We start from the raw sequence: 27,607 nt of genomic DNA, 5'->3' as shown, positions 1-27,607 counted from the left end.
TCACCAGAACCCCGGTTCTCACCGGGGATGGTCAGCGCTACCCCACTCTCATCAGAACCCCGGTTCTCACCGGGGATGGTCAGCGCTACCCCACTCTCACCGGAACCCCGGTTCTCACTGGGGACGGATGTTTAGGGAAGGAGCGTCATGGCTTTGCTGGCTCTAGCTTCCTCACATGGAATCCCACTGCTGAGATATCAACTCTGCTGTCTAATCAAAGCCAACCTTGAAAGAACACGCTTTCTCCTGCTGTGTTTTAAATAGCTAGAAGTAGCTTTTTGGTTTGTTGCTGTTTGTTCTTTAACTGGGGCTCACTATGCAGCCCTGGCTGGCCTGGAACTCAGAGATCCTAGGCCTCCGCCTGCTGTGTGCTGGGTTAAAGCCTGTGCCACCAAGCCCGGCTCACACTTCCTAAAAGGACAAGCTGCTTTAGGAGGATTTTGATAACGATTCTATTTCCTGATTTTTGCTTCAGGCATGCAAGTAAAATTTAAATCTCATGAAAACTCAGAGAAATCAAGAACATCAAGGAGCTATGGCTAGTAATGAAATCAAATAAACTTTACAAAGGCCTTAGCAGTGTGGCCAGGATGAGCCTCCATCCCACGTGCCCTCAGAGGGGCACACCTAGAGGGCACACCTAGAGGGCACACCTAGAGGGCACTCGTGGTTTAGGCAGCTGTGTTTTCCACAGAAGAGTTCAGCTGCTGGCAAAGGCGGAGACAGGACCGAAAAGAGTATTTGCAAGGCTCTGTGGTTTATTTTCACGGCTACTGCTGCTCATTCAACACTGACACAATTAAGACCCTTTCTGAGGAGACGACAAAACTATAATGTGTTTTTCCTCTCTCAAAAACGGAATTCATGGGGTTGGGGATTTAGCTCAGTGGTAGAGCGCTTGCCTAGGAAGCGCAAGGCCCTGGGTTCGGTTCCCAGCTCCGAAAAAAAGAACCCCCCAAAAAAACAGAATTCATGTTAGCTGGCTAACAATGTACCATTTAAGAATTCCATAACGGCCAGGCCGTGGTGGCACACACCTTTAGTCCCAGCACTCTGGAGGCAGAGACAAGCGAATCACTGGGAGTTCAAACAGACTAGTTCATAGAGTTCCAGAACAGCCAGAACTACACAGAAAAATCCTGATTTAAAAGAAAAAACAAAGTGACAGCATTGACGTAGCTAGGGTGGGGGCCTGCAGTAGCTCAGACAGGGACTACTCCCACCCTGAGCCCTCAGAATTGGGCAGCTGTCACTGTAACCCCCCCCCCACCCCGTAACAACACCCCGAGAAAGCGTCAGTGTGTGTGACTTATCTGTGAAGGCCAAATTATTCCCGATAATTCAGGCTGAGTTAAATATGGTTCTGACAGCCATAAAGTGGAGTTTTGCATTTGATAACTTTAGTAACAAATATGAATTCTAATTAAATGTTTATTGACTGATTTGATAAAGTCTGTATAGAACTTTATAAAAACAAAAGCACATAGTGTTTTACTTGAGACAGTCACTTGACTTTCTCAGGGACTCACCTTCTCTCCCAGATCTTCTCTTCTATATCCAAGAAGCTCAAGGTATTTCCCACGAGAATCCTCCTCAAAGTTTACCTTTTAAAAGAGCCATTACTTCAAAGATGTACATTTAAAAACTAATTTTTCTACGAACTGACCACATTCCAAATCAAATTACTAAAGAATCCAAAGTCTACAAAATCTTGAAACTTCACTGTTTAAAAATAACTTAATTCTAAAAACTGCTTTTTTTATAACTATGTAAGAATGTGTGAGCCTGCACATTGGTCTGTACATGCCGAGTTCAGTGCTGGCAGACATCAGGGGAAGACACTAGTTCCCTACAGCTAAGGTTACAGGTAGCTGTGAGGGCCCCAACCCAGTGCTGGGGACCCAACTCAGCCCATCTGAAAGAGCCGTCTCTCCTGTGCCACTCTGAACTGGGGATGGCGGATCTGAAACAGCGTCTTAATGTACAGCCTTGGTTGACCTGGGACTTGCTATGTAGACCAGGCTGACCTTGAACTTACAAAGAGTCACCTGTCTCTGCCTCCTCAGTGCTGGGATTACAGGCCTGGGTGAGCCAACTATTTTTAAAGCTAAATATGTATGTAACTTATCATTCTGGATAAGTGAGGCTGGTGTGTTGCTATAATCTTGTTAAGTACAAAGTAGTCCATGTTCAATGGTTTGATGAGAAAGAAAACAGTGTATTCAGTATTCAATATTCAAAACCCTTTTCAAATCTCACACCTAAGCTGGCAGAGTGGCACACACCTGTAACCCAAGCACTAAGGAAACAGAGAGAGCAGCTCTCTGCGGCCTGCCGGTCAACACAAGAATGGCATGCACAGTGAGAGACCCTGTCTCAAAGGAAATGAAACTTTGCTCCTAACCAACAAATTATAATTGTAGAATTATATAGTTTAACCATATTGTATTCAAGATTGGTTTTCTTGGGGCTGGAGAGATGGCTCAGTGGTTAGGAGCACTGACTACTCTTCCAGAGGTCCTGAGTTCAATTCCCAGCAACCACATGGTGGCTCACAACCATCTGTAATGAGATCTGATGCCCTCTTCTGGTATCTGATGACAGCTACAGTGTACTCATATACAATAAATTTTAAAAAAAAAAAGATTGGTTTTCTTGGAAATATCAGTATTAAGAAACATCTGTGAAAGCAAAATGTCCAGTGAGTTAACTCTCAGTCTGCTATTAAAGGACAATCTGCTGAAAGGTTTTTTTCCTTTGACTCCTCTATAATAGCAGGAAGAGAAATTCCTCTAAACCCTGCCCCCACTCTCTCTTCATGTCTACTGACCAGGTCTGCGACAGACACGGTTTCATTATAGCGCCCCCCAGGCTCTAATGTTAAGTCTGCCCAATGACAGCTCTCTCCTTTAAGTATTCCCCCACACTATTAGCTTATAATGACACAAGAGATTACGCTGTGTCCTCTGTAAGCCAGTGTTTCCATGATAGCCCAGCCTGGCCTTGAGCTTGGCACCCGAGTGCGGCCATTACAGGTGTGTGCTACTGTGCCCAGCTTAAGGTTCCTGAGTTTCATCTTGCATTTCTGAAATTACACTATCTCAAATGTTTACTGAAAACGAAAACAGATTTTGACTATAATATGAATAATTTACTGATAATGAAATAAAGCTACCTTTAGGGCCAGAGAGATGGCTCGGTAAATGTGTTCACTGTAAGGTGAACACGCACTGACACACACACACGAGCAAATTAAAAATAACCCAACCCTACCTTCAAGAAGGACCACACATTCTTCTCGAAGTCAGTCTGGGACGCATCGATCTTTTTCTGGCAGTAACTGATAAAGCCCTGAGACTGCACGACGTGCTGTAGCTGCTCTGAGCGGCTGAGGAAGTCCTTTTCTGTCACCACCTGACTGATGAACACGGGCTGCCGCCGTGGCTGCTCAGCTCCCTGCTGAGGCTGCCCTGTAACGTTCTCGAAAGTCACCAACTTCCCTCCGAACTGTCAAGAACAAATGCACCCGTGAGTTCCCACGAAATGCACTGTAAGTCTGCTAAAGTCACAACTGGACAGCACCGACCCTCCCTCCCGACCCAGAACCTTAGTGGACCCTTCGCTGTCCGTCTGTCCATCCGTCCATCTGTCTGTCCCGGGCAGTTTTCACAAGCCACCCTGGATGAGCAGTACTTAGTGCTGTCCTACAGCTTCCCAGTTAATACGCTGTCCTGACACACAAGATAAAGTCCACCTACTGAGAAGGAGGCGCCCACAGGTCTCCGGATCCACTTGGGCGGCTTCTTCAGGGGCAGCACGATGCTGTGCTGTGAAGTCTGCTGTGGGATTTGTAATGGAGGGAGCGGCTGTCCTGTGCCAAACGGATCAAGATTCCCAAAAGACGACGAAAGCTGTATTTTTTTTTAAAAAGGATAAATCAGTAACTATGCAAACTGTGTGGCAATTTTTCAACAACGACAAAATATCTAACAATCATCAGTAAAGTGGCCTCGCTAGTTGGTAAAATCACTTTAAAAACAGTTGCACACATGTGGCTCTCTTTCTCGGCCGTAACCATCAAAAGCCTTGATGCTGCCTGTTACCTTGTCAACTTGTTTCTGCCTTAAGCCGTCTATGCTCCCTCCCATGATGGAGTAGACACGGATGCGACCATCGAAGGAAGCGGCAGACAGGACGGCAGGATTCCGAGGACACCACTGGATATCAAAGCACCACTGTGTGTTGGTGGGAAGTTCATATAATACCTAGCCCGACATAAAGAAGTAAAAGTTAGAAAAAGGCATAGCCAGGTCATAAGCAAAATAAATAAAGGGGGTAGGAAGGCAGCTGACCAGTTTCTTTAAGAAAGAGTTGGTCAAGACAACCAAACAGTTGCTCTTCCTACAGTGTGGTGGCCCGGGAGGCCCACTAGGAAAAGAAATGCTAGTCAGTATTCCTTTTCCCAGAACGGCAATAACAAACAAGCTGGGAAGGCCAGAACATTTATCAAATCCTAGTGCTCCCCCACTCAACTGGTTTTGCCTGGTGAGATCCAAATTACTAGATTTCAGTCATCTGAAGACCAAACTTTTTGAGCTGGTGAGATGGCTCAGTGGTTAAAGCACTGGCTGCTCTTCCAGAGGAGGACCTGAGGAGTTCAATTCCCAGCTCACCACCATCTGCAAGGGGATCTGATGCCCTCTTCTGGCCTGAGGATGTATATGCAGCAGAGCAGTCATAAAGACCAAACTCTGTAAAGCACACCCTTAGAAGAACTGCCAAGTCTAGCCTAAGAGAAAACAAGTATATACCCTTCCTACTGCTGAAGAATCCTAGCAGTTTCCTATAAAGGAAAAGGCCACGGGAAACTGCTGACTGCGTTTCAGGGCTCGGGAGATAGTGCCATGCAAGCGTGAGGGCCGCAGTTCAGGCCCGGCACCCACACTCCTGTAGTCAGAGCTGGGGAGGCAGAGACAGGGAGAACCCTGGGGTTAGCCGCCAGCACTGAGGGTAGTTGAGAGATCACAGATCATGTCTCAAACAACAGGTAGCAATACACCTGACAAAGATACACTATCAACTTCTGGTGGCCAGGTCATACACACATATGTGCACACGTATTTGAATGTACATGAACATATACACACTGAGGAAATTAAAAATAAATAGTTATCAGAATCGCTGCTGATCCAGAATGTGATGACAATGGGAAAACCTAGGAGTATGACTCTGAGGCCATAAGAAAAGCCAAATGACCTTAACTTTGGTAATGTAAGGCATTAACAGAACAAAACAAACAAACAAACAAGAACCCCAACCGCACAGTGAAGAAGCTTCTGGCCTGCTCATGTCTGTGGTGCTTGCACGGTTGGTATGTGACTTACGCTTCACTGAGCTGGAAAATCTAATTTTTTAGTTGAAGCATACACATACTAAAGAGTCAATTCCTTCAGATCCCAAACAAACACAACCATGTGCAAACGTTTATTTTACCACTAATGGTGAGAACAGTGCGTTCCAAGAACCCGGCCTAATACAATCAGATAAAAGGAAAAGCACGCGAAGGTTTTCCTGGCTTCAAATCACACAGGCAGAACTTGTGGTTAGTTTTGATCTCAGCTCCCTAACCTTAAGATTTCTGTATTCTTACAAAAAGCATAATCTAAAACTTTAAACTGGAAACCAAGAAACTAAAGAACTTGCTTTTATTTTAATAAGACAGGTGAAAATCTACTGATAGGCTGGGAATATAGCTTAGCTGGGCAATTGAGGCCCTGTGTTCAATTCTCAACACCTAAGAGAGGAACGTCTACTAAAACATTTTAATTACTCACTTATTCTGTGTGTGTGTGTGTGTGTGTGTGTGTGTGTGTGTGTGTGTGTGTGTGTGTTGGGGGGGGAGGCATATGCCACCGTACACTCGAGAATGACAAAGTTCAGGAGTCAGCTCTCTCCTTCCACCTTGTTTCTGCTGCCGCAGACCCAGGTTGGCCGAGGTGGCTGCTCCCGCCTCGCTGGAGGAGTGCTGAGGTTAAGCATGGAGCCACTACAGCCTTTTTTCATGAGGGTTCCAGGAATCAGACTCAGGTTTCCAGGCTTAACTGCTGAGCCAGCTCGCCAGCCAGAAGACAACCTTTAATGGTGCTAGAAACCAAGCCTAAAACTTTGCACCAGCTAAGCAAGTGCTTGACTGCTGAGCCACACGTCCAGCCATTCACATTTTTCTTAGTTCTCCATCAGAGTAACTACAAAAGCACCTGCAATGATCAGCTTTAATAGAGAAGAGGCAAAGGTATAAGGCTGTAGCTTGTGGCTAGAGATGGCTCAGTGGTTAAGAGCACTCAATGTTCTTCCAGAGGACCCAGGTCCAAATCCCAGTCCCTACATGTTGGCTTTCGACTGTCTGTGACTCCAGTTCTACAAGATCTGATGCCCTCACATACACATACATGCAAAGCACCAATTCACATAAAAACACTGCACAAAAATAAAATAAGTGATTAAAAAAAAATAGACTGTAGCTAGAATCTATGTTCCAACAGAGAAAGGCTAACTTTAAAGACTAAAGGAAATGAGCCGGGATATTCCTGACAGTTCTGATGATGAACATCTCTCACCTTCCTCCACCATTTAATTATAATTACATGCTTAATATCCATATGGAAATTTCTTATTCAGGTAGAAATAAAATATTACAAGGGCTGACAGGTTGAGAAGCACTCCTCCTCCTACCTCTCCCGTGTTAGGGTTAGAGCAGAGAATCTTAGCATCTTTTCCACAGCTTAACAACAATTCAGGATCTGCCATGCTCCAAGCAATTGCCAAAATCCCCCTATAAAACAAAAATGGGCAGGAAAGGAGAACAAATGAGAACGAAGTATAGTGACGGGACTCTCTTCTCTGCTTACGGGTCCAAAGCTAGGAAGAAAGGAAGGGAGGAAGGATACATTGGGGCGTGGGGGAGAAAAACCACAGAGAGATGAGGAAAAGTCCGATCTTGAGGAAAACAAGCTTCCATGAGGCCTGTGCAGGCTCAGGGTCAGAAGCTCACAGTGACCTGTGCTGTGTGCTGTGTGCTGTGCAGGCTCAGGGTCAGAAGCTCACAGTGACCTGTGCTGTGTGCTGTGCAGGCTCAGGGTCAGAAGCTCACAGTGACCTGTGCTGTGTGCTGTGTGCTGTGTGCTGTGTGCTGTGTGCTGTGTGCTGTGTGCTGTGTGCTGTGCAGGCTCAGGGTCAGAAGCTCACAGTGACCTGTGCTGTGTGCTGCAGACACCGGGCACTCAGCACCTTGCTCGGCGCAGATGGTAAGAAACAAAAGCAAAAGCCTGACCACACGGACTATGAAGAATGTGTCATGGGCTGGTTTTCAGGAGAAAACACACAGACAAAAGTGCCTGGTACAGCAGGTGTGGTGCCAAGCACCCTTAATCTCAGCTCTGGAGGCAGAGGTAGGCAGATCTCTGAGTTCCAGACTCCTCATACATGGGAGGCGAGTGTCCCACCACCGATCGACATCCTAGGTCCTACTGTTCTGCCACCAGGGAAGTAATCTTTATCAAGTATAAACTAGCTATGTTTCGAGGCTGGGGATTTAGCTCAGTGGTAGAGCGCTTGCCTAGGAAGCGCAAGGCCCTGGGTTCGGTCCCCAGCTCCGGAAAAAAAGAACAAAAAAAAAACAACAACAAAAAAAAAAAAAACTAGCTATGTTTCAAGGCAATATTAAACTCTAGATTCTAGAAACACATCTTTATATATAACCCTCTTAGAGAAGGGATATCTGTAACCTTAATGTAACAGTAATACTTCCAAGTATTGACAAGGCACAGTCATACAGTGTAACAGTGTGATCCCTGGGCTGTACAGTGTAACTAACAGTGAACTAAGCCTGGGCTGGGATGGCTGCCCCATAATGACGTGACGTGACATGCTGTACCGCATCCTGACAAGGCCAGCTGATGGGATGGCTCAGCAGGTAAAGTACCCCGCCAAGCCCTATGACCTATATCTAATTCCTGGGTCCCAGATGAGACACTGACTCCCACAGGCTACCCTGAGCTCAACAACATGTGAAGTATGGCACGTGTGCACACACACCCACGTCCACACCCACACACAACTCGGGCACAGCAGCACACACTGGCAATCCCAGTTAGGGAGGGAGTGGGAAAGCCAAATTCAAAGAGTTCACCATGAGAATGGTGACTCCAGGTTTGGTGTCCCAAAAACCTAAGGTTGAGGAATGCTCAGAAAGGCATAGGCATTGACTTCTGCCCTCTACAAAGATGTGTGCACCCTCACATATGCCACATAAGCGCACATCCATAAAATCTTCTATACTCTATTTAGAGAAAGACAGTAATCTGTCTTTTCTATATTCATATCTATGTTGCTCAGAGATTTTATGAGAAACTAGAATTGTTTTAATACTTAAGAGCACACCATTGGAGGTTCTCAGTGTTTAGCTCAGTGGTAAGCACTTGTTTAGTATATATAAGGCCCTGGGTTTGCTCTCTAACATAGCAACAACAAGTAGTCAAATGACAAAGTGTGCATGTGTTGACATGACTGCAGGTGCCTAAGGAAGCTAGAGCCATCAGACCCCATGGACCTAGACAGTTGTAGATGACTAGGAGTTGTCATGTGGGCGCTGGGAAATGAACGGGGCTTCTCTGGAGGAGTAACAAAGGCTCTTGATTACTGAGTCATCTCTCCAGCCTAATGTATATACTAAAGAAACAGAGCTCGAGGACTGAGGAGAACTTATGATCAAGCAGTCTACCCATTTAGTAGGATGAGAACACTGCTAACCACCGAGATTGACTGTTTCTGCCACCCAGCACTGTGCTTTGCTAAATTATGACGGCCCACTCCAAAGCTCTGCGGTAGAGCAGGGTTGAGGGAAGCCAAGATCGGTGTTTGGGTTGAAGTCGGCACTTAGCTGGTTGTCTCTGACCCTGGACAAGTTTAACCTTGCTGAGCTTCAGCTTCTGGCCTCTAAAACAGCCATTTCTGTAGTGAGGGTTGGTTAGGGAATCATGTAAAATGACTGTACATTTCTGTTATGAAAGATTCACTCTGAAGGTAGAGAAGTGGTTGGAAGGAGACCGGCCCCACAGCCTCACTCTTTTGAATGCTTGGTCTCCAACTATTGCAACCCTTTGGGAAGGATCAGGAGGTATGACCTCGTTGGAGAAGGACTATCACTCAGGGTGGCTTTGAGCACACCAGGCCCAGTCCCTCTCTCTGCCCCCTTTTATGGGTCAGATGTGAACTCTCAGGCACCGCTCCAGTCCACGCCTGTGGCTTTCTTTTGTAAGCTGCCTTGGTTGTGGCCTCTTCACAGCAATAGGAAAGTACAAAAACAGGTGGGAATTACCTGCTTTACTGAATAATAAACTCAATCTTAAGTAAGAATAAAAAACATTACGACTCCTCAGAATCATCTTTCCTTGCTGTAAATTATACTAAATATAACATCTAACAAAGAATACATTCTGACCAGATTCTTCTCCTTTATGAGCCAGTGACAGATACCAACTTCAAGACCTTCTCCTTCACAGGTTGCTACATAGGAGAGGGGGAAAGGACAGAACTTCAGTCTGCCTTTCACTAAACAGGAGAAGCAGAAACTCCTAAAGGACTTAGAAACTAGTACAATAGTAAAAGGAATTTTCTTATTTAAGCTAATTTAAATAAACTTACTAGTACCTCAGTGTCAATGACAAGAACCTTACCTAACTAATGAACTGTAAGGACACCAGAACTTGAGAAAAGCCCTGTTTTCAGAATATCTACTTAACATAGTAAAGAGAAAAGCCCTGTTTTCAGAATATCTACTTAACACTAACGGCTCAAAAATGTTCACTTTTAAAGTAAACTGAAACCAGAGTCAAGCCAGTTTCTCCACTGCTCCTGCCTGGCATCCCACTTTCTGAGGTCCGTGGTCCATGTCAAGAGCTGTCTGAGTTTTGACAGACTCAGTTTGACTGATTACTCTGGTGACTTGTAGCCACCCTCACACTGTGGAGCTGAGGGGTTCTCAATTCCTGATCTCCCCGCCCCCACCTGCCAAGTGCTGGGGCCACAGTCACACATCGCTATGTCCTGCTTCATTATTTGAATAAGTGGGGGGAAATCGTTAACAATGGATTCATGTGAGTATGGTAAGATCTATCTTCCACTTTGGAGAGAAAATCATGACGACTGCTTAAAATAAAAATGAGTAAATGTTTTAGAACAAAATATGAAGAAACAAAATTCCCTGAAACAGCAGCACGGTACCTGGCATGATTTTCCAGAACCCGGAGGGGAGAGGAAGCAAATCGAAGATCCCACATCTGGACCACTGGTAATCGATCATCCTCAGAAGCAAGGACCATCTGAGTAGCGACATCAGGGTGCCATGCCAGCCCAGAGCAGTGCATCTGCAGACAGCAAGGCCCACATCTCAGCATCATGTTACTTTATGAAGCAGAGATAAAAGCTGAGGACTGTGTCATTACAAAATGAACGGGAAAAAGGACCAGTTCAGACTAGTTCTGAACTTTTTACATCAGTGGTCCTCAACCTTCCTAATGCTGCAACCCTTTAATACAGTTCCTCACGCTGTGGTGACCCCAAGCATAAAATTATTTTCACTGCTACTTTATAACTGTAATTTTGTCACTGTTATGAATCATGATGTAATTATCTGTGCTTTTCAATGGTCTCAGGAGACCTCTGTGTTTGGAGTCTGGCATGGCCTTGGAGTGGGTGAAATGACAGGGCTCCCGGCCTTTGGACAGGGCCAACAGGACATGGGCTTTCACAAGTAAAGTGTTGATGGCTGCTATGGGCACAAAGCTGGTTTGTATAATAATGTACATATTTTCACATTCCTCTGAGAAATGTTAACGTTAACAGGGTTAAAGTTAACGACTCCATGGTCGTTAATTAGGAACAGCATGCCCAGGAGTCAAGTGTGTCTGTCTTTAGCAAAATGGTAAATGCTGGGATAAGATAAATGCAATAGAAATATTTAAGTTTTAACTTCAACAACAACAAAAACCAGGCCAGCAAGATGGTTCCCTGGGTAAAGGTGCCTGCCACTAAGTCCCCAACACCCTGAGCTTGATTTTTGGGACCCACCTGGTAAAAAGAGGAAAACAGACTCCCAAAAGTTGTCCTCTCAACTCGACATGTGCTTCATGGCACCCGTGTATACACACACACACACACACGTACACAAAATTAATAAATAAAGTGCTTAAAAAGCTGAAAAACACTGGGTGTGTAATTATGCTCACTAAGGGAGTGACCCCCATCCCACTGTTACCTGATGGATAAAGACAGGATTTTAATCTTACGTGCTTCGTCACGCGTCCATTCTGTACTCACCCTGTTACTGTGGTCGCTGACTTTGATAATAGGCTCGTTTTTCCTGAGATCCCAGACCGTTGCCCGGCCACTGGGACTGGCTGATGCTAAGATATGCTGGACCTGTCTGTTCCAGGCTATGCAGCTGATATCTTCTGGTGGCTGTTAGGGAGAAACATCGAAAACCACTTCACTACTGTGCTGGCTACTGTGTCACCCTGAGAGACTGGAGTTGCAGGAGGAGCCTGCCAGTGCACATCAGAGGGGTCTGAGGGCACGGTGCGGCTGCACAACACTTTCTGGTCTGCTGACTGATGCAAAGGTGCTGCCCCTGGAGTAAGCGAGCAGGCAAGGCACGTCACCTCCCACAGACAGACAGACAGACAGACAGACAGACAGACAGACAGACGAGGATCCTGACACGTAAGGCACACAAACCCTTCCCTCCTCCAGTTGTTTAATCACAGCAACAGAAAGTACCTAGGGTATTACTAGACTCAAATTTAATTATAAAGTGGGATGTGGTGCATACACGTGTCGTCCCAGCATTCTGGAGGCAGAGGTAGCCAATCTCTTGAGTTCTAGGCCAGCCAGAATGACATCGTAAGGCTCTGTCTCAAAAAAATTAAAAAACAAACTTAATTATAAATTCTCATTCTTCATTTATTATTTGTATATTATTAATTTATTGTCTTTATTTTCCTTTTCTTTTGAGGGTGTCACTATGTAGCTCTGGCTGCCCTGGGACTCAGAGAGCCGCCAGCCTCTGTTGGGGTTTACTGCCTGTACCACCATGCCTGGCTGATCCTTTATTAAAAAAAGAAAACTCTAGTACTTAAAAATGAGGCCCATTTACTCCACTGATTTCCTTCCTATCACATTCACCACATCTACCATATTGTTTAAACAGAGACATACATGACTTCAAAACTACATTGTTTCCTATTGCCTCATCCGACATCATTTGTTGAGTTTCTGCTATAAACCAAGCTGCTTCTTTATTTGATGATAGTGCAATAGAGACCACAGACCACACAGTGGCTGGTGAATGTGCCCTACAAATAGGCAGACACAAACGGCAGGCTGGACTACAGGAAATATGCCTTCGTAAGGAGTGGAATACTGTCATGAAGCCACCTTTCAAGATCTCAAAATGGTAGGAGCAGGTATGGGGAGCAGCCAGTGCAACTGGGATCCACACAACAATGAGAAATTCAAAAACAGAGCAGAAGAAGCTCCTACCCAGCCTACATGAGGCACACAGGAAAAGTGGATCGGTCTGAGTATGGGTGAAAGCGAGTATTCAGAGACCATCGTGTCCCTGTGAGACAGCTGCTGGCCGTTTGTTTATCTGTTCGGTCTAGTTCTCCGGCCTGGTACCACAATGCTGGCGGTTGGCAGGCCCTGAATGAGGACTCACTGCCCTAAGACTCACAGATACTTTGAAGAAACACTGCACTTTGCTTTTATTCTTTGAGGCGGGGCGTCACTATGTAGCCCTAATGGTCTGGAGCGTACCATGCAGACTGGGCTGGTGTGATCTGGCTGCCCCGCCTGCTGAGTGCCGAGGCTAAAGGCATGCACCCCCACCCAGCGTCACGTAAGGCCTCACGCTGGATTCCAAGTTGATTTCAAATCAGGATGATTTCCCTGCACCCACTTGATAAGACAGAAGCATATTTATCGATACTTTACCGTGCTACTGGAAATTAACATAAATGTGTTTAAATGAACAGCTTTTTGGTTCCTTGACTGCACTGACCAACAGTTAACATGATACCTGTGTTTTAGCTCCTGGCGTCATTGGAGTTGCAAAATTGTTTAGATCCCAAATGTAGATTTCAGATTCATTAGCACCAGAGGCCACCAAATTGGTCTGCAAGAGAAACAATGACCAAATAACAAATAACGGAAAACCCAGAGTAACTAAAAACCAACACGCTGACTACCCGTAATCCATCAAACCTGACGTTTTTAGAGAAACAGTATAAAACTTTTCAAATGAAGTATGTCTACCGACAGTGAAACCCATTTTAAAGAGGTGCATTAAAAAGAGGGCAGTTCCAGCTTAAACTGTTGAAGACTCATCGCACTGGCCACACAGGTACTGGGACTGGTGGATTTGCATCTCTGGAAGACAGTGCGACAACAGAAGACAAACGATCCCTATAGCTAGTCTGTCTTTCCAGGGGCCCCACAGCTGGTACCCAGACTGGCCCAGGACAGCTAGGAAAGCCTGCCCTCTGCTCACGTACTCCCAGCTCATGGGCATACAGGTCTGTTACAGGGAGCAGCATTCCTGGGTGCCCTCTACTCCAACCTGCTGGGTCAAAGCCATCCTGAAACTGGCCTCATCTGCTACTGTTCATGCTCACTAAGTTTCTATCAACTGGTGCTATGAGCTAGCCTAACGTAGGCCTTATAGCTGTGGGGCTCCTAATTTCTAAAGGTGCCCAGGCAGAGGGCAAGACACTGTTGGTGTCTTAATTTCAGCTTTGCCTGGGGTACGTTTTATTCTTTATGCGTGTGTAGTTGTGTGAAGCCACATGTGAATGTAGGTGTGCATGCACCTATACACAGGAGATCAGAGGACAACCTCGAATGTCACCCTCCTTTGACATAGGATCTCTCAGTGGCATGGACCTCACCAAATAGGCTAGACTAGCTGGCAGAAAGTCGCAGGGATCCTCCTGCCTCTGCCTCCCAGCACGGAGCTCACAAGTGCACAGCACCACACCTAGCACCTTCTCAGGACTCTGAGGACGGAGCTCAGGGTATAAATTCTTACCAACTACCTCCTCAGCCCCTTGGGCTTCTGTTGCTGCTGTTAAGACAGGATCTCCTGATTATATAGGCTGGCCTTGAACTCACCATGTAGCTGAGGCTAGCCTCAAACTCCTGCTTCTTTGCATGTACCCCCCAAGTGATGAGGTACCATGCCCAGGGCCAGCTCCTATTCTCAACTCTGAACTTTACAGGTTTCAGTCTTTACTTTTCATTCCCAATACTGAGTCCTAGTGTATTCATAAAGACGTATTTTAACAACTATGAATGAATGCCAAACAAAGTCAAACCTGGAAGATGTTTACATCCAAGGCTCTCACTGGCCCAGTATGCTTGTCCTTTTGGGCAATCACAACTTCCTTGTCTCCAGCTATAATTTTAGAAGGATCGTAGAGAATAATGTTTCCATTTTCTCCACCTGCAATCAAAACTCCAGAAACATCTCCTTTGGAATCCATTTTATGAGGTCCCCAGATCAGCTTGTGGTACCTTAAGGAGAAAATATCTAAGTCAGTCTTCAAGTGAAGTAAGGACCCAAAGCCTTAAATTATACTTGATGTCTGTATCTTCGTACATAATACAGATTAGTTTCCTTCTGACTGCTGCTGGTTGTATAATCAGTAAATAGAGTTTTACTTATACGTTCATGTTTGAGTTCCTGATCTTTAGCCAGCGCAGACTGTGCAGAATAACAGCATAGAAAGTCACCTGCATGGCAGAGGACACGAGCGCAAAAGTGACCTTATCACTTAGAAACTGTGCAACTTAATATATGTTTGCAAACATTTGCAGAACAGAGCTAATCAACTGCTTTCTGAGAAAATAAACCATTCTATTTGCTATGGGAATGTCCGCTAGTCTGTAGCCTTGAAACAGAAGTGTTAAGAGAGTCACTGGAAATCTTCAAAGCAGAAACACGGTGTCAAAATTAATTGGGAGTTTTCTAAATGAAGGCATGGTGACAAAGTCCTGTCCCTTATTCCTGGCAGAGGATAATGTCTCAGGTGAAGACAAAGTTAGGAGGGGACGAAGTACGTGACAGCGGTGGGAAGGCCTTCTAGACAAGTGCATCTTGGGATCTGGTAACGGGCGGAAGGTCCAGGAGGACTCATCTCCCAGCTAGTGTCCTTGTTCTTTAGAAGCTGCTACAACACACGAAGCCTCACCCTCTCTCTGCATCGCTGTACAGTGTAAGTGGGACAGCAAGACGGCTCAGAACGCAAAGGCACTGCTGCCAATCCTGACAACTTGGGTTTGATCCCAGGACCAACAAGGAAGTTGAGAACCAACTCCTACAAGCTGTGCACTCTGGTGCACATGCCCCTGTCCATACAAACCCAGGCATGGTGGGCACTCACAAGACAGAGGCAGGGGGATCTCTGAGTTTAGGCTGTCCTGTCTACATAGCTAGGTCTGGGACAGCCAGGGATACATGGAGATCCTGTCTTTAGAGAATAGAAAAAGGAAGTGTGTGTGCACGCATGTGTGCATGTGCATGTGTGTGCGTGTGTGTGCGCTCTCGAGTGCACATGTGCATATTCTTTTCTTTTTCATAACTAATTTTAAGAATATACTTGCATAAAATGCACTTGTATAATTTTTTTACAAGTTTTTCATGTCACTGGCATTATTTCTTAGTTTCTAATAATCATAATTACAGACAAAGTAAACAAGAGGGCTGGGATGTAGCTCACTTGAAAGAGTGTTTGCATAGATGCACAAAGTCCTGGGTTTAGTCACAGGCACTGCACAAACTAGGAGCGGTGGCACTTGTCCATAACCCCAGCACTCGCGACACAGAGGCAGAACGAGAACTTGTTCAAGGCCATTCTTGACTATTAGTGAGTTCCAGGCCAGCCTGGGCTACAGGAGACCATGCCTCAAAATAATAAAATAAAATAAAGTAAAATGAAATGGTTAAATAGCGGTGTGCACCTGAAGTTGTGTCTCCTACCTGTGAGACGAGGAGAAAGTAGCACAGGACTTCATATCCAAGGACGGGTCGGAAAGGTCGAGCTCGAATATCTCAAGGGAAGCGTTGGTACTGAATGTCGCGTCCAACTGCTGAGCAGATGTCCCTACAGAAAACACGCACGGTAACTCCAAATGCAAAGTAAGAGTGAGCGACAGAGGAGATCCTGCTTTCAACTGATGTCATGAACCCATCTGTGATGAGCCCTCAGTGCATCCAGCACTGAGCTGGCTGTGCTCCGCAGCTCAGAGCGCTGGCCCAGGACTAGGAGAGGGTAGTTAGAGGGTTGTTTAAAGACTGCAGGCATCTTAGAGCTAACTGCAGTACAGTCCATGGTGGACTGCACCTGCTTGGAGTCCGATCCTGAGCAGCTCTCTGGAGAATGAGGAGTGATTGGGGGTTCAGGGGAAGGCCTGGGCAGAGAGGGGGTAGGGGGACTGCAGCTGGAATATAAGGTAAATAAATCAGTTTTTAAAAAAGCAGCTCTCTATTAAAAAATGCCAAGTTTGCTGTCAAGTTTGCTCTCGTTCATTGAAACTCTGTCATCTGCCGTTCCAACTACCCGTGGCTAAAGACAAACGTGGCTCCTACGCACAGGGAAAGATGCCAGGGACAGTGACCAGTGCTGAGTGCTATGGGGAAGGTCACCTAAAGAGAGGTAGGGATCTTGCTGGAGAGTGACAAACTTTTCAAAAGATGAAGCATGAACTAAAGCTTGAATGCTAGTATGAAGATGGCCATCCCAGAGGTGGGGTAACCCATGGTCCTCTTCCGAGCTTACCTGTGGCCAGGTAAATGGGGTGGTTCTGGGCAGGGCTCCACGCCTGCATCGCCGTGCGGTCTATCTCCTTTAGCTTCATTCTGCCAAACGGACATTATATAGAGAGATATATGAGCATATAACCCACGATAGTAAGAAATACACAGAAACATACCAACAACCAGTACAGTATTAACAACACAAAGACCAATGGCACACAGCTGTGTCATTTGCTAGAAATGCCCAATATTAAACATAAACTGTGGAACTATTTTGAAACAAATATTCTATTATTCTAATTCTTTACAGATCATAGAGTTGAGTACCCGTAATCTGAAGTGACTGGGACCAGAAATGCTTCAGATTTCAGAGTTTCTCTAATACTGGCATATTTTCCAGACCTTACTTACTGGTTGAGCGTGCAGAAAAATCTAACATGCTTCAAAATATGAAACTTTCAGAAATTTCAATTAAGTATGTTCAACTTACAGTCCCTTAGCTAAAAGTCGGTCTATAAAATACCTCATGAGAATAAAAACAACTAGCCAAGTGCATGTATGCATGTCTCAAGCTGGCAGGAGAAAGCTATCAGGAGTAAGAACACCAACATGATGAATGGGATGATCTTCAGGATTACACAATGGTAAAGACGTTTTAAACTCATCCTCATAGTCAGACATGGTGGTGTATGCCTATAATCCTGGCACTCGGCCAGCTGAAGGAGAACCACACAGTGGTCAAGGGCAGCATGGGCACACAGTGAGTTCCAGGACAGCCCGTGCTACAGAGGGAGACCCAGCCTCAAAGAAATAAAATAAACTCAGTGACTTTAGATCAAGTCTAAACTGTGCATATATAATTTTGATTTTTCAAAAATAGTCTTTATGGGGCTGAAGAGATGGATGGGTGGTTAAGAGTGCCTGCTTCTCATGTCGAGGACTCAGGGTCAGTTCCCAGCACCCAGACGGTGGCTCACAACCACCACTGAGTCTAGGCCCACAGCATATGACACATATGTACACGAACATATACACATACCTATAAACCAAAGAATAATAACTGGATGTGGTAGTGCATGCTTTTAATTCCAGCACCCAAGAAACAGAGGCAGGTGGAGCTCTGTGAGTTTGAGGCTAGCCTGGTCTATACAGTGAGATCAAGGCCAGCCTGGTCTACATAGTGAGGCCCTATCTCAAAAAAACCAAAGCAATAACAACAACAAACAATAAAACCAGTGTTGTTGTTGTAGTTGTTGTTGTTGTTGTGTAGTAGTAGTAGTAGTAGTAGTAGTAGTAGTAGTAGAAGTAGTAGTAGTAGTAGTAGTAGAAGTAGAAGTAGTAGTAGTAGTAGTAGTAGTAGTAGTAGTAGTAGTAGTAGTAATAGCAATAAATATTGTTTTAAAAATCAGGCTTTACATTTTAGAGCAGTTTTTGGTTTGTTAAATGCATGAAAAGTGCAGATACCACAACTGCCCCCTTCCCTCTAACACGAGCCAATACTGACTATCATCCAGTCCCGTTTCTATCAGGTACACACTCAGTGTACACTTCACGGTTCCGGCATGTGTACAACGAGGTGTATCTACCACTCTAGTATTCTACAGGGTAGTTTTGCTAACCGAAAATCTGCATTCTGCCCTCCCCTCCCTCCCTCCCTCCCTCCAAATATACATGAAACTTACATAATGATTTCTTTGTGAAGTATACATGGGTCCTAAAGAAGGTATGGTCTATTTTTCAGGGTCCACAGTGGTAGGTTAATCAACACCTCCTTGTCCAAACTATTTGTTTTTTTCACAGCCATGTCTTCTTGTCTCTCCTGAACTAGAGCAAAGACTCTCCAGCCAGGCTCCCTCCAGGACGGGGTTCGTGTGTTTTTGTCTGTTCCTCCTGGTGTTCCCTCAGCTTCATGAACATCACTTTCTTACCACAGGGATACTGAGCATACATGTCTAATACAACCTTCACCTCTATGAAGGAATCTAGTCTTAATGCATGAATGCAAGTATTATCTTATTGACAGGATCCATGTACAGGTCAAAGAAGAAATCAACATGTAAGTTTCATGTATATAGGTAGTGAGGGAGGAGGGAGGGAGGAAGGGAGGGAGAGAGAAGAGGGCAGAATGCAGATTTTAGCTTAGGACTACCCTGTAGAATACTGCTCATATATCATGTGTATGTGTTAGTGTGGATAAAATGTGCAAGCACACGAGTGTGTGTGTATGTGTGTGCCAGCAATCCACCTGAGAAGCTATCTACCTTCTTTTGTAAGACAGTGTTTATCAATTGCCTGATTTTGCCAATACAACTCGGCTGCCTGGCTGGTAGGCCCAGGAGTCCACCGTCCCCAGCTCCCCAGTGTCCCCAGCTCCCCATCACTGGGATAATAAGTGCAGGTCATCATGACAGCTCTGCTGTCTGGTTCTATAACTTGTATCCTGCTAGTGCTCATTCTTTTCATGTAGTTATTATTGTTTCTAGAACTTTTTGATTTTCATCTCGATATACTTCTGGTTCTGCCTTTGTGATTTGAAGTAACTTTGTTGAACGACATCAGTCCTCAATCTACTCATCGACTGCTAGCTGTACAATGAAGTTAGCTCATATCATCTTTTCTAAATTCAGTCTTATGTGTATGGATGCTTTTCCTGCACACATGTCTGTGTACCCTGTGTGTACAGTGCCCACAGAGACCAGGGGACAGGGTCAGAGCCACTGGAACTGGGGTTAGAAGTGGTTGTGGTTCTCTTTTGCAAAAGCAGCCAGTGCTCCTAACTGCTGAGCCAGCTCTCTGGCCCTGGCTCAATCTTGCACTCCTGGTTGTCAACAGCATTCTCTCTCAGTACCTTCCTCTGTGCCCCTGAATGTGCTTGCACTTCTACTGACGCATTCGTCAGCTTTGACAACGTCATCACAGCTACAAACTCTCACAGCCCTTCCAGTGACATTGTTCTCGGCCCTCTGTACCAACGCACTCAGCGCTCTACAGCCGCACTTTCCAGTGCCCTGGGTGCCTTCCAGAGGAGCAAGTTCACTTCGTCCGTCTCCATAGAAGGGCTTTGGACCTGAGGTGCATGCATTCCAATTGTTTCTACTTGAAGATTTTATAAATGGTAAAAGTAAGGTACAGAAAGTTAGATAATTTGCACAAGCTGGCAAGAAACAGCCAAGAGTGAATTCAGACGTTTAACTCCAAAATGAAACTGCCTATGTTTGGGTATTCAGTTTTTCTATCATCATCATCACCACCATCATCATCATCTATATGTGCAGGCATGTGATACATGGCTATGCTCAGTGTTAAAGGGCCAGCCCAGCATGCCAGAGGCCCCACAGCCCCAGCACTCCAGAGGAACTGGGACAATCAAGAGTTCATGGACATCCTCTGCTTCAGCTACTTCCTGACCAGACTAGGTCCATGGGCCCTGTTTCAAACCAATAATAATAAATAATAATAATAATAATAACAATAACAATAACAATAATAATAAAAAAGTTAGATAAAAAATACTAAGAAGGGGCTGGCAAGATGGCTTAGCGAATAAAGGTTCAGGTGGCAAACCCAGCAGCCTGTGTATGACCTTGAGACACAGGGTAGAACGGATTCCAAAGCCGTCCTTGGACTCCGCTTGCACACATGCCCCTTGCGTTCACACATATACACAAAAATAGCAATCATGTTCATTTAAAAATAACTGAAATTTTCACAGCGATGCACCTGCATTGCCAGCACCTGACACTAAGAGACAGGAAGCTCATTTCAGAAGTTAGGTGGGACAATGCCTCAGTGGAAGCAGGAGGAAGACATCTTCCACTACAGAGCAAGTGTGAGGCCAGCTTAGCTACTACATGAGACCCTGTCTCAAAGAAGACAAAAAGGAAAAGAAACTCATTTTAGAAAGTGCGATAGGCAGCTAGGCACAGTGCTACACACCTGCAGGATGATGAAGAGTTCCAGGCCAGCCTAACAACAAAAGGCTCTGTCTTAAAATCCTGGAAGAATAGCCTGGTCTACATAGTGAGACCCAGAATCAAAATAACGGAACAAACCACTGGGAGAAAGCAAGGGAAGACACAGCAAAGGCATGCTAGGTGAGGTAGGAGTACACACTTGTACTTCCTGGGTAAACTGTGTCAACGCCCTGCCCCTGGTTTTGGAGCCTACCTCTGCTACTATTAAATATGTTTGACACTGCTTAGCTCTTCTGGGCCCTGCTTCTACACTTGGAAAAGGTGACTACCTCAGGAGACAGAATGAAATTTAAACAAAATAACGTATATTATAGAGAACCAAATAAAGAGCCCTGCACATAGATGAGTGTTCTGATATACTTGTCCTGTAATTCTAATTTTTAGGAAGAAAGGAAGGAAGGAAGGAAGGAAGGAAGGAAGGAAGGAAGAAGGAAGGAAGGAAGGAAGGATGGATCACAGATCTGAGTCTATCCTGCACTACAGAGCAAATTTAAGGCCAGCCTGGGCAACTTAGTGAAACCCTGTCTCAGGAAGTAAAAAGAGACAATGTTCTAATTCTGGCATTTAGCATGAGACAGGAGGACCCGGGTGGCTCACTGGGTAGCCAGCCTAGCCAATTTCCAGGTTTGGTAAGGTTTCTTGCCTTAAAAAAAAAAATGGAGAGGGGGTTGGGGATTTAGCTCAGCGGTAGAGCGCTTGCCTAGCAAGCGCAAGGCCCTGGGTTTGGTCCCCAGCTCCGGAAAAAAAAAAAAAGGAGAGATGGCTCAGAGGTTAAGAGCACTGGCTGTTCTTCTAGAGGTCCTGAGTTCAATTCCCAGCAACCACATGGTAGCTCACAACCATTTATAATCAGATCTGGTGGCTTCTTCTGATGTGCAGGCATACATGCAGGCAGAACACTGTATAATAAATAAACCTTAGGGGGAAAAATTTTAAAAACTTTTGGGAAATGCCTCATATTTAACCACAATAATATTAAATATAAATTTAAAAGCAGATGAAAATGAAGAACAACAGAAAAAGACACCCAACGCTGACCTCAGGCCTCCCCAGTACATACAAGAGTTTGTGTCAGCTAGCACACGCATATGGACCCATTCACTCACACATACACACAAAGGCAGCAGGGGCATCAGCTCCTGGTAGAGTACCAGTGGCTGGCTAGCCTGTACGAAGTCCTGGGTTCAAGTCTCAGTATCAAAAAAAAAAAAAAAAAAAAAAAAAAAAAAGGCTGGCCATGATGTTCCAAAAGCAGAGGCAGGTCTGCAAGTCTGAGGCTAGTTTGGTCTATACAGTAAATTCCAGGCAAGCCAGGGCTACATAGTGAGACCCAGTTTAAAAAAAAGACTACTTTTTATCCAAGACCAGTACTTAAGATCATTCTGGGTGAAAAAACATTCTGATTTTGTAGGAACCCCCTCAAAACAACAACAGAAACCCAGGACCTATTTTCTTCTTGTGAGCCTTCTTCTATCAGTCACTGACTTAATCTTGAAGAGAAACTTCAAGTTCCAGCTCAGTTATGGAAACCCAGTTCCCATGGCTGTCAGCAAGCTCCGACTGTTCTCTTCAGTCACACGGCAGGCATGTGTAACAGGTACCATCCTTTTGTAACTAGCTCTCCCATTAGCACATATCATTATGGTTTTATCCTGTCTGCCTTTTTACAAACTGCTTTCTGCACCATAGTGTCAATTCTCAATCAGGCAATAAGTCTCGCTCCTTGGGGATTCAAAATTGCTTAGGGTGGGGCCAGTGAGATGGCTCAGTGATTCAAGGCACCCACGGCTCTTCAGAAAGCCCAGGTTTAGCCCCCACCACCAGAGAGCAGCTCACAACAGTCTGCAACTTCAGTTCCCAATCTGAAGCCTTCTTCTGGCCTCCCAGGTTTCCTGGATGTAAGTGGTACATGTAAATGAGCAGAAGCATGGGCATAGACACAGAAAAACACACAGAAAAAACCAATGGGCATAGACACAGAAAAACAAACAAACAAATAAATCTGCACAGGACGGCCTGAGGTATGGAAAAAGTACGTAAGTTTTGTTTCAACTTTTAATGTCTATGTTCAAGGGAAAACAAGTATACTAATGACCTAGACAAGCTAAAAAGACCAGTGTCAGATAAAACTCTTTTATTAATTTTTAACTGCTTACATGATCTTGTAAAAGAAAAAATACTAGCAAGGAGTGGGTAGGAGTTAATTTCAAAATAATTTCTAAAAAGAAAAACTGCTACTTTTTAAAGCTGGGGTTTGGGTTTAGAAATCATTACTAAAGCACACAGAGCCCTGAAATCTCTAAATAAATAAATAGATAGATAGAGAAATAAATAAATATCTTGACTAGAATTACACTATATTTATTAGCAGCAAAGGTCCAAGGGCTACCTAATTCCTGAATGTTAAGTTAATGGGTAACACCGAGATAACCACAGGGACATAGAAATGGCTAAGTAGGAACTCAAAGCTAAGTGTGCCTATTTCTTTGAGCTAACACTTAATGTTCTAGTATAAAGGTAATCTCTTTTTAACCTGTACAGAACAAAGTTTCAGTGCCAGTTGCATGAAAAGAAAGCCCTGTGACAAAGGACTACACCTGTGCAGTCAGCTATGAATCAAATTAAACAAGAATCTCTTAATCAATGTGTTTACAAAGTGAGATGCCACAAAAATACAGTTTCACTGGATTTTCTTACAAATATTTAATTCCAGATGACTTTCTCGGAACAATAGAATGAAGCTATCTATGCTTCTCAGTGACATCCTGTCCATATAGTTTTGTGTAGCTTTTCAATAGTATGTGATTATATTCGCAATGTGCATAATTCATTTAAGAGCCATTTTACCCAGAACACAATCATAATAGAAATGGAAATGAGGAGCTTGAGGATGGTGGTTCCCCCACACCCATCACCTCCGGTCAGTAGGTCCAGCAGAGCAGGTAGACTGAGGCCGGAGCAGACACCCTTAGCTTAAACCTCAGCTTAAGTCTCAGCCCCACACTCCCGTCACTGCATCTCTGTGGTCTTGCTCCTCCCCCACAGAGCTATCAACATCATATCTTGTGAGCATTAAATGAGGTCTCACCGTGTTTATTATACTGCCCAGCTCATAGTGAGTAAATACAAATAACGGCTCTTCTGAAATCACACTTTAAAGGGCCTGGGGAGAAGGCTCATCCATTAAGAATGCTTCTTGTTGGGGTTGGGGATTTAGCTCAGTGGTAGAGCGCTTGCCTAGCAAGCGCAAGGCCCTGGGTTCGGTCCCCAGCTCCAAAAAAAAAAAAAAAAAAAAAAACCAAAAAAAAAAAAAAAAAAAAAAAAAAAGAATGCTTCTTGTTCTCAATTCACAATTTAAAAGGTCTATCCCAACCAGACTTCAAGAATACATCTGAGTGCGAGGCAAGGTGGCACACAGAGGTGGCACTCCTAGTACTGGAGACTAGAGGTAGATCAGTAGTTTTGGGCCAGTCTGGGCTAAACAGATAAGTCTCCCCCCCACCCCACCCCCCCAAAAAACAGCAAGAATTGGAGATGCAGCTCACAGTGTGTACCTAGAATATCCAAGGTCTATGTGCTGCTCCCCTCAATAAAAAAACAGAAACGAAACCTAAAGTCTGAGAAAACTATATTCCAGACAAGAACTCTTTTAAACTTTCTCCGCATATGATAATTACATTGAATTAAGTGGAAACTTTCTTCTTCCTAGTGATCTCCTTTAGCATTTTTAAATTATATGCACATGTGTTGTGCCTGTGTAGGCTTACGCACGCATGAATGTACGTGCAGGTCCCCTCAGAAGCCAGAGGAGTCAGGTCACCCTGGAGCTGGACTTGCAGGTGCTGTGAGCTGCTTGACATGGGTGCCAGCCAGAGCGGTGTGTATATACACTGATGAGCCACTTCTGCAGGCCTACACTCATTCTCTCATTGCAAGCTTTCTGTAGCAACGAGAGCCCACAGTACCATTCTGTCAGAAACAGCAGCCTTGCAAACAGCTGCCCCCCACCTCAGAAAGTGCCAAGTCAGAGGTAATAGGCTCAGCACCTTTGACTCTTAAACGAAGAGTGCAAATCCCTTCCTCGTACTATTTTTGGTAAAAATCCGTTTGGGCAGAATAACGAGAAGCACGGGAGTACTGTTTCTCCAAGAGTTAGCATTATTAGCTGTTCCGGGTTCCTCTCATTCAACTAAAAGAAACAATCACCCCCGGTAGCTGAGCTACATGTTATCATACAAATCTACAAGATAAAATGTTAGGGGATGAAGTTAATCTACAGAAAAAGGAAACACTACGGGTGTGGTGGTCATGCCTAAGATCCCACAGCTTGGGAGGTTGGAGGAGGGTCAGAAGTCAAGGTCATCCTTAGCCAGTCAAGGAGTTTGAGACTACTCTGGGCCACAAGAGACCCTATCTCAGAGAACGAAGGAAGGGGGTTAGAAGAAAGGAAGAAACAAAAAGAAACTAATTTAGCTCTATCACTTGACAAGTCTTTAATGTGGGATTTTCCAACCTCATGAAATTACAAAGAAAATTCTACCCAGGTATGTGCATACAGTGTACACATGTTTTCTAGGAAGATAGCCCAATGCTTCCAAAGGGGAATAAAAATGCCAAAAGATTGACAGTCACTGATTTTTACAGTTCACAAGTCTCTACTTACATGTTTCAGAAAAAAAAAAAAGTTTACAAAATTAACCAGTGAAATCCAAAACTCATCTCAAATCTCACGTTTCCACACTCCACAATGTGTTACATATTCACAATTAGATAGAAATTATCCAAAAGTTCATATTGCTTGCAAACCTTTTTTGGTTTGCTGTAACTAAGAGTTAAAGAAACAAGGACAGAACTACTTAAAAGGGCAGTACGTTTCAGCCAACTCCTGAATAATCAGGATATAAGGGATACTGTAACATGAGCGAGCTTCTTATTATATATAATACATAATATATAGTATATATTATATATAATATATGTTACAATTGTAGACAAAAAAAAAACCAAGTTTCAGCTTTGTATAGTTTAACAATTTGGAAGTACTATCAAAAAACTCTTGCAACTTCCAAGAAGACCTGCAGAATTAGTTCTACGAGCTCACAGAAAAAGTTTATATGCCCACAAGTCCAGGCAATTATTTTACAACTGCCTCACAATGTAATTTAAAACAACAGCGCAAAATCATACACTTTTGAAGTACAGACTGTGATTAGCGACTGCTGTCCCTAAATAATACAATCGTAGTTAAGTGATAGTAGTCTTCCTTTCAGATCTATGAACCTTTAAATTTGGCAACAGTTCAAACGCAATTTAAAAAAAAAAAATCTCAACCTAACTGAAGTCAAAGAAATAATCCCGAGGTCTGGTTCCCTTCCATGCCCTTGGGGATCGCAACACTTTGTGCAGAGGGTCTGAAAGGCTCCTAACCTCACTCACTCCCGAGCAGGGCAGCCTGGAAACGTTGGTAGAGGATGACGGGCGCGATCACCCGGCTGCTGCGACTCCAGGCGTTGTCCCGGCGGGGCCGAAACGAGACAGGGGGGCGCGCCGACAGCGGAAGAAGGGCCTCGGGCCTCGGCAGCGGACACCGAACCTGGCGAGGGGCAGGAAACAAACGGCGGACACACCTGGCGGACCTCAGTGACCTGTCCTGCGTTAGCCGGCGAACGTCGGACTCTCCCAGGATCCGCCGCCGCCCCTCCTCCGCGGCCCAGGGCCACCTCCACGCTCCGCTCCAACGTGGCAGCCGCAGCCCCGCCTGCGGGCCGCAACTTCCGGGTGCGGCGACTCGCCACGCCCACCCGGCCGTCCGGCACTTCCGGGAGCAGCGGTCCGCTCCTCCCACCCCGCGGGACTTCCGGGAGCAGCGGCTCCGGAAGACTAATCGGGCCGGAGGTAAAGACTGCCGCGCTTTGTGAGGAGGCGCCTAACGTAAGGATGCGTCCTCTTGGCAGTGGATCAAGGGGAAGTCGCGCTGGGCGTCTCCGTCAGGAAAGAAGAGCGGTGACGGGGAGGACGCCACGTAGCACTCCTGTGAGGCTTCAGCAGCTGCTGGCGACGAAGCCGACACTGGACTGGGCGAGCGAAAACTGAGCTGCATGGACCGGTTCAGTTTGTGGCTCGGCTACCTTTTCCTTTTGAGCACTTACGTGATTTTGTCGCACACACCCAAAGGCTATTATGTATACTCTATAGAGTCATAGCTGCGTGAGTGAGGAATATCGAATGAAGTTGGTATCCTTAATATTTCAGTGACTATCCATGGTATTTAGACCTATTAGCACTCGCCTTGGGCTACTGGAATAAAGTAAGCATCCTAATTTGAAAATCCCAAACTGTTGCGCGCGTGCGTATGCGTGTAGGTAAATTGGAGCATTTGAGATTTTCGATTAGGGATATAAACCAGTAACCGGAAATGTAGAAACTGGTCTGCAGAGCAGAAGAATGAAAAATGGTTGCTGAGTTGGACATCATAGCTCATGCATATGATGCCACACTCAAGAAGTAGAGGCAGGAAGATCAGTTCAGGGCCACTCTTGCAAGAGAGTCCTTCTCAAAAGAGCAAAACAAAATATACCACCACCAAAGGCTGGAGAGATGGCTTAACAGTTAAGAGCACTTGCTGCTTTTGCAGAGGACTTGGGTTTCCCAGAACCCGCATGGCAGTGCACGACCATTTGTAGCTCCGGTTCTAAAGGACCCTACACCACCTTCTGACCTCCAGCAATATCTGCTTGCAATAGAGCAATTTCATAAATGCAGG

General features: G+C 45.0%; 1 protein-coding gene across 50 annotated transcripts in view; it reads right to left on the bottom strand.

Moving 5' to 3' along the window:
• Positions 1-26,620, bottom strand: part of Sec31a (SEC31 homolog A, COPII component) — a 54,855-nt gene extending 28,235 nt beyond the window's left edge. For 23 of the 50 annotated variants that reach the window (XM_087584455.1, XM_087584456.1, XM_087584460.1 and 20 more), the window contains exons 1-12: positions 26,472-26,620; positions 16,893-16,972; positions 16,094-16,217; positions 14,430-14,628; positions 13,136-13,231; positions 11,377-11,517; positions 10,282-10,424; positions 6,733-6,832; positions 4,104-4,265; positions 3,759-3,911; positions 3,274-3,507; positions 1,530-1,604 (exon numbers count right to left, since the gene is read on the bottom strand). In XM_087584455.1, coding sequence (XP_087440581.1) covers positions 1,530-1,604; positions 3,274-3,507; positions 3,759-3,911; positions 4,104-4,265; positions 6,733-6,832; positions 10,282-10,424; positions 11,377-11,517; positions 13,136-13,231; positions 14,430-14,628; positions 16,094-16,217; positions 16,893-16,971 — 1,506 coding nt within the window. In that variant the 5' untranslated portion in view covers position 16,972; positions 26,472-26,620. 50 annotated transcript variants of the gene reach the window in all.
• Between the last annotated feature and the right edge of the window lie 987 nt (positions 26,621-27,607).

This window comes from Rattus norvegicus, chromosome 14 (genome assembly GCF_021556685.1).
Source record: "Rattus norvegicus strain SHRSP/BbbUtx chromosome 14, alternate assembly SHRSP_T2T, whole genome shotgun sequence".
Classification (NCBI taxonomy): domain Eukaryota; kingdom Metazoa; phylum Chordata; class Mammalia; order Rodentia; family Muridae; genus Rattus; species Rattus norvegicus.
The sequence above is the reverse complement of the archived record's forward strand: the minus strand, read 5'-3'. Positions and strand labels throughout refer to the sequence as shown.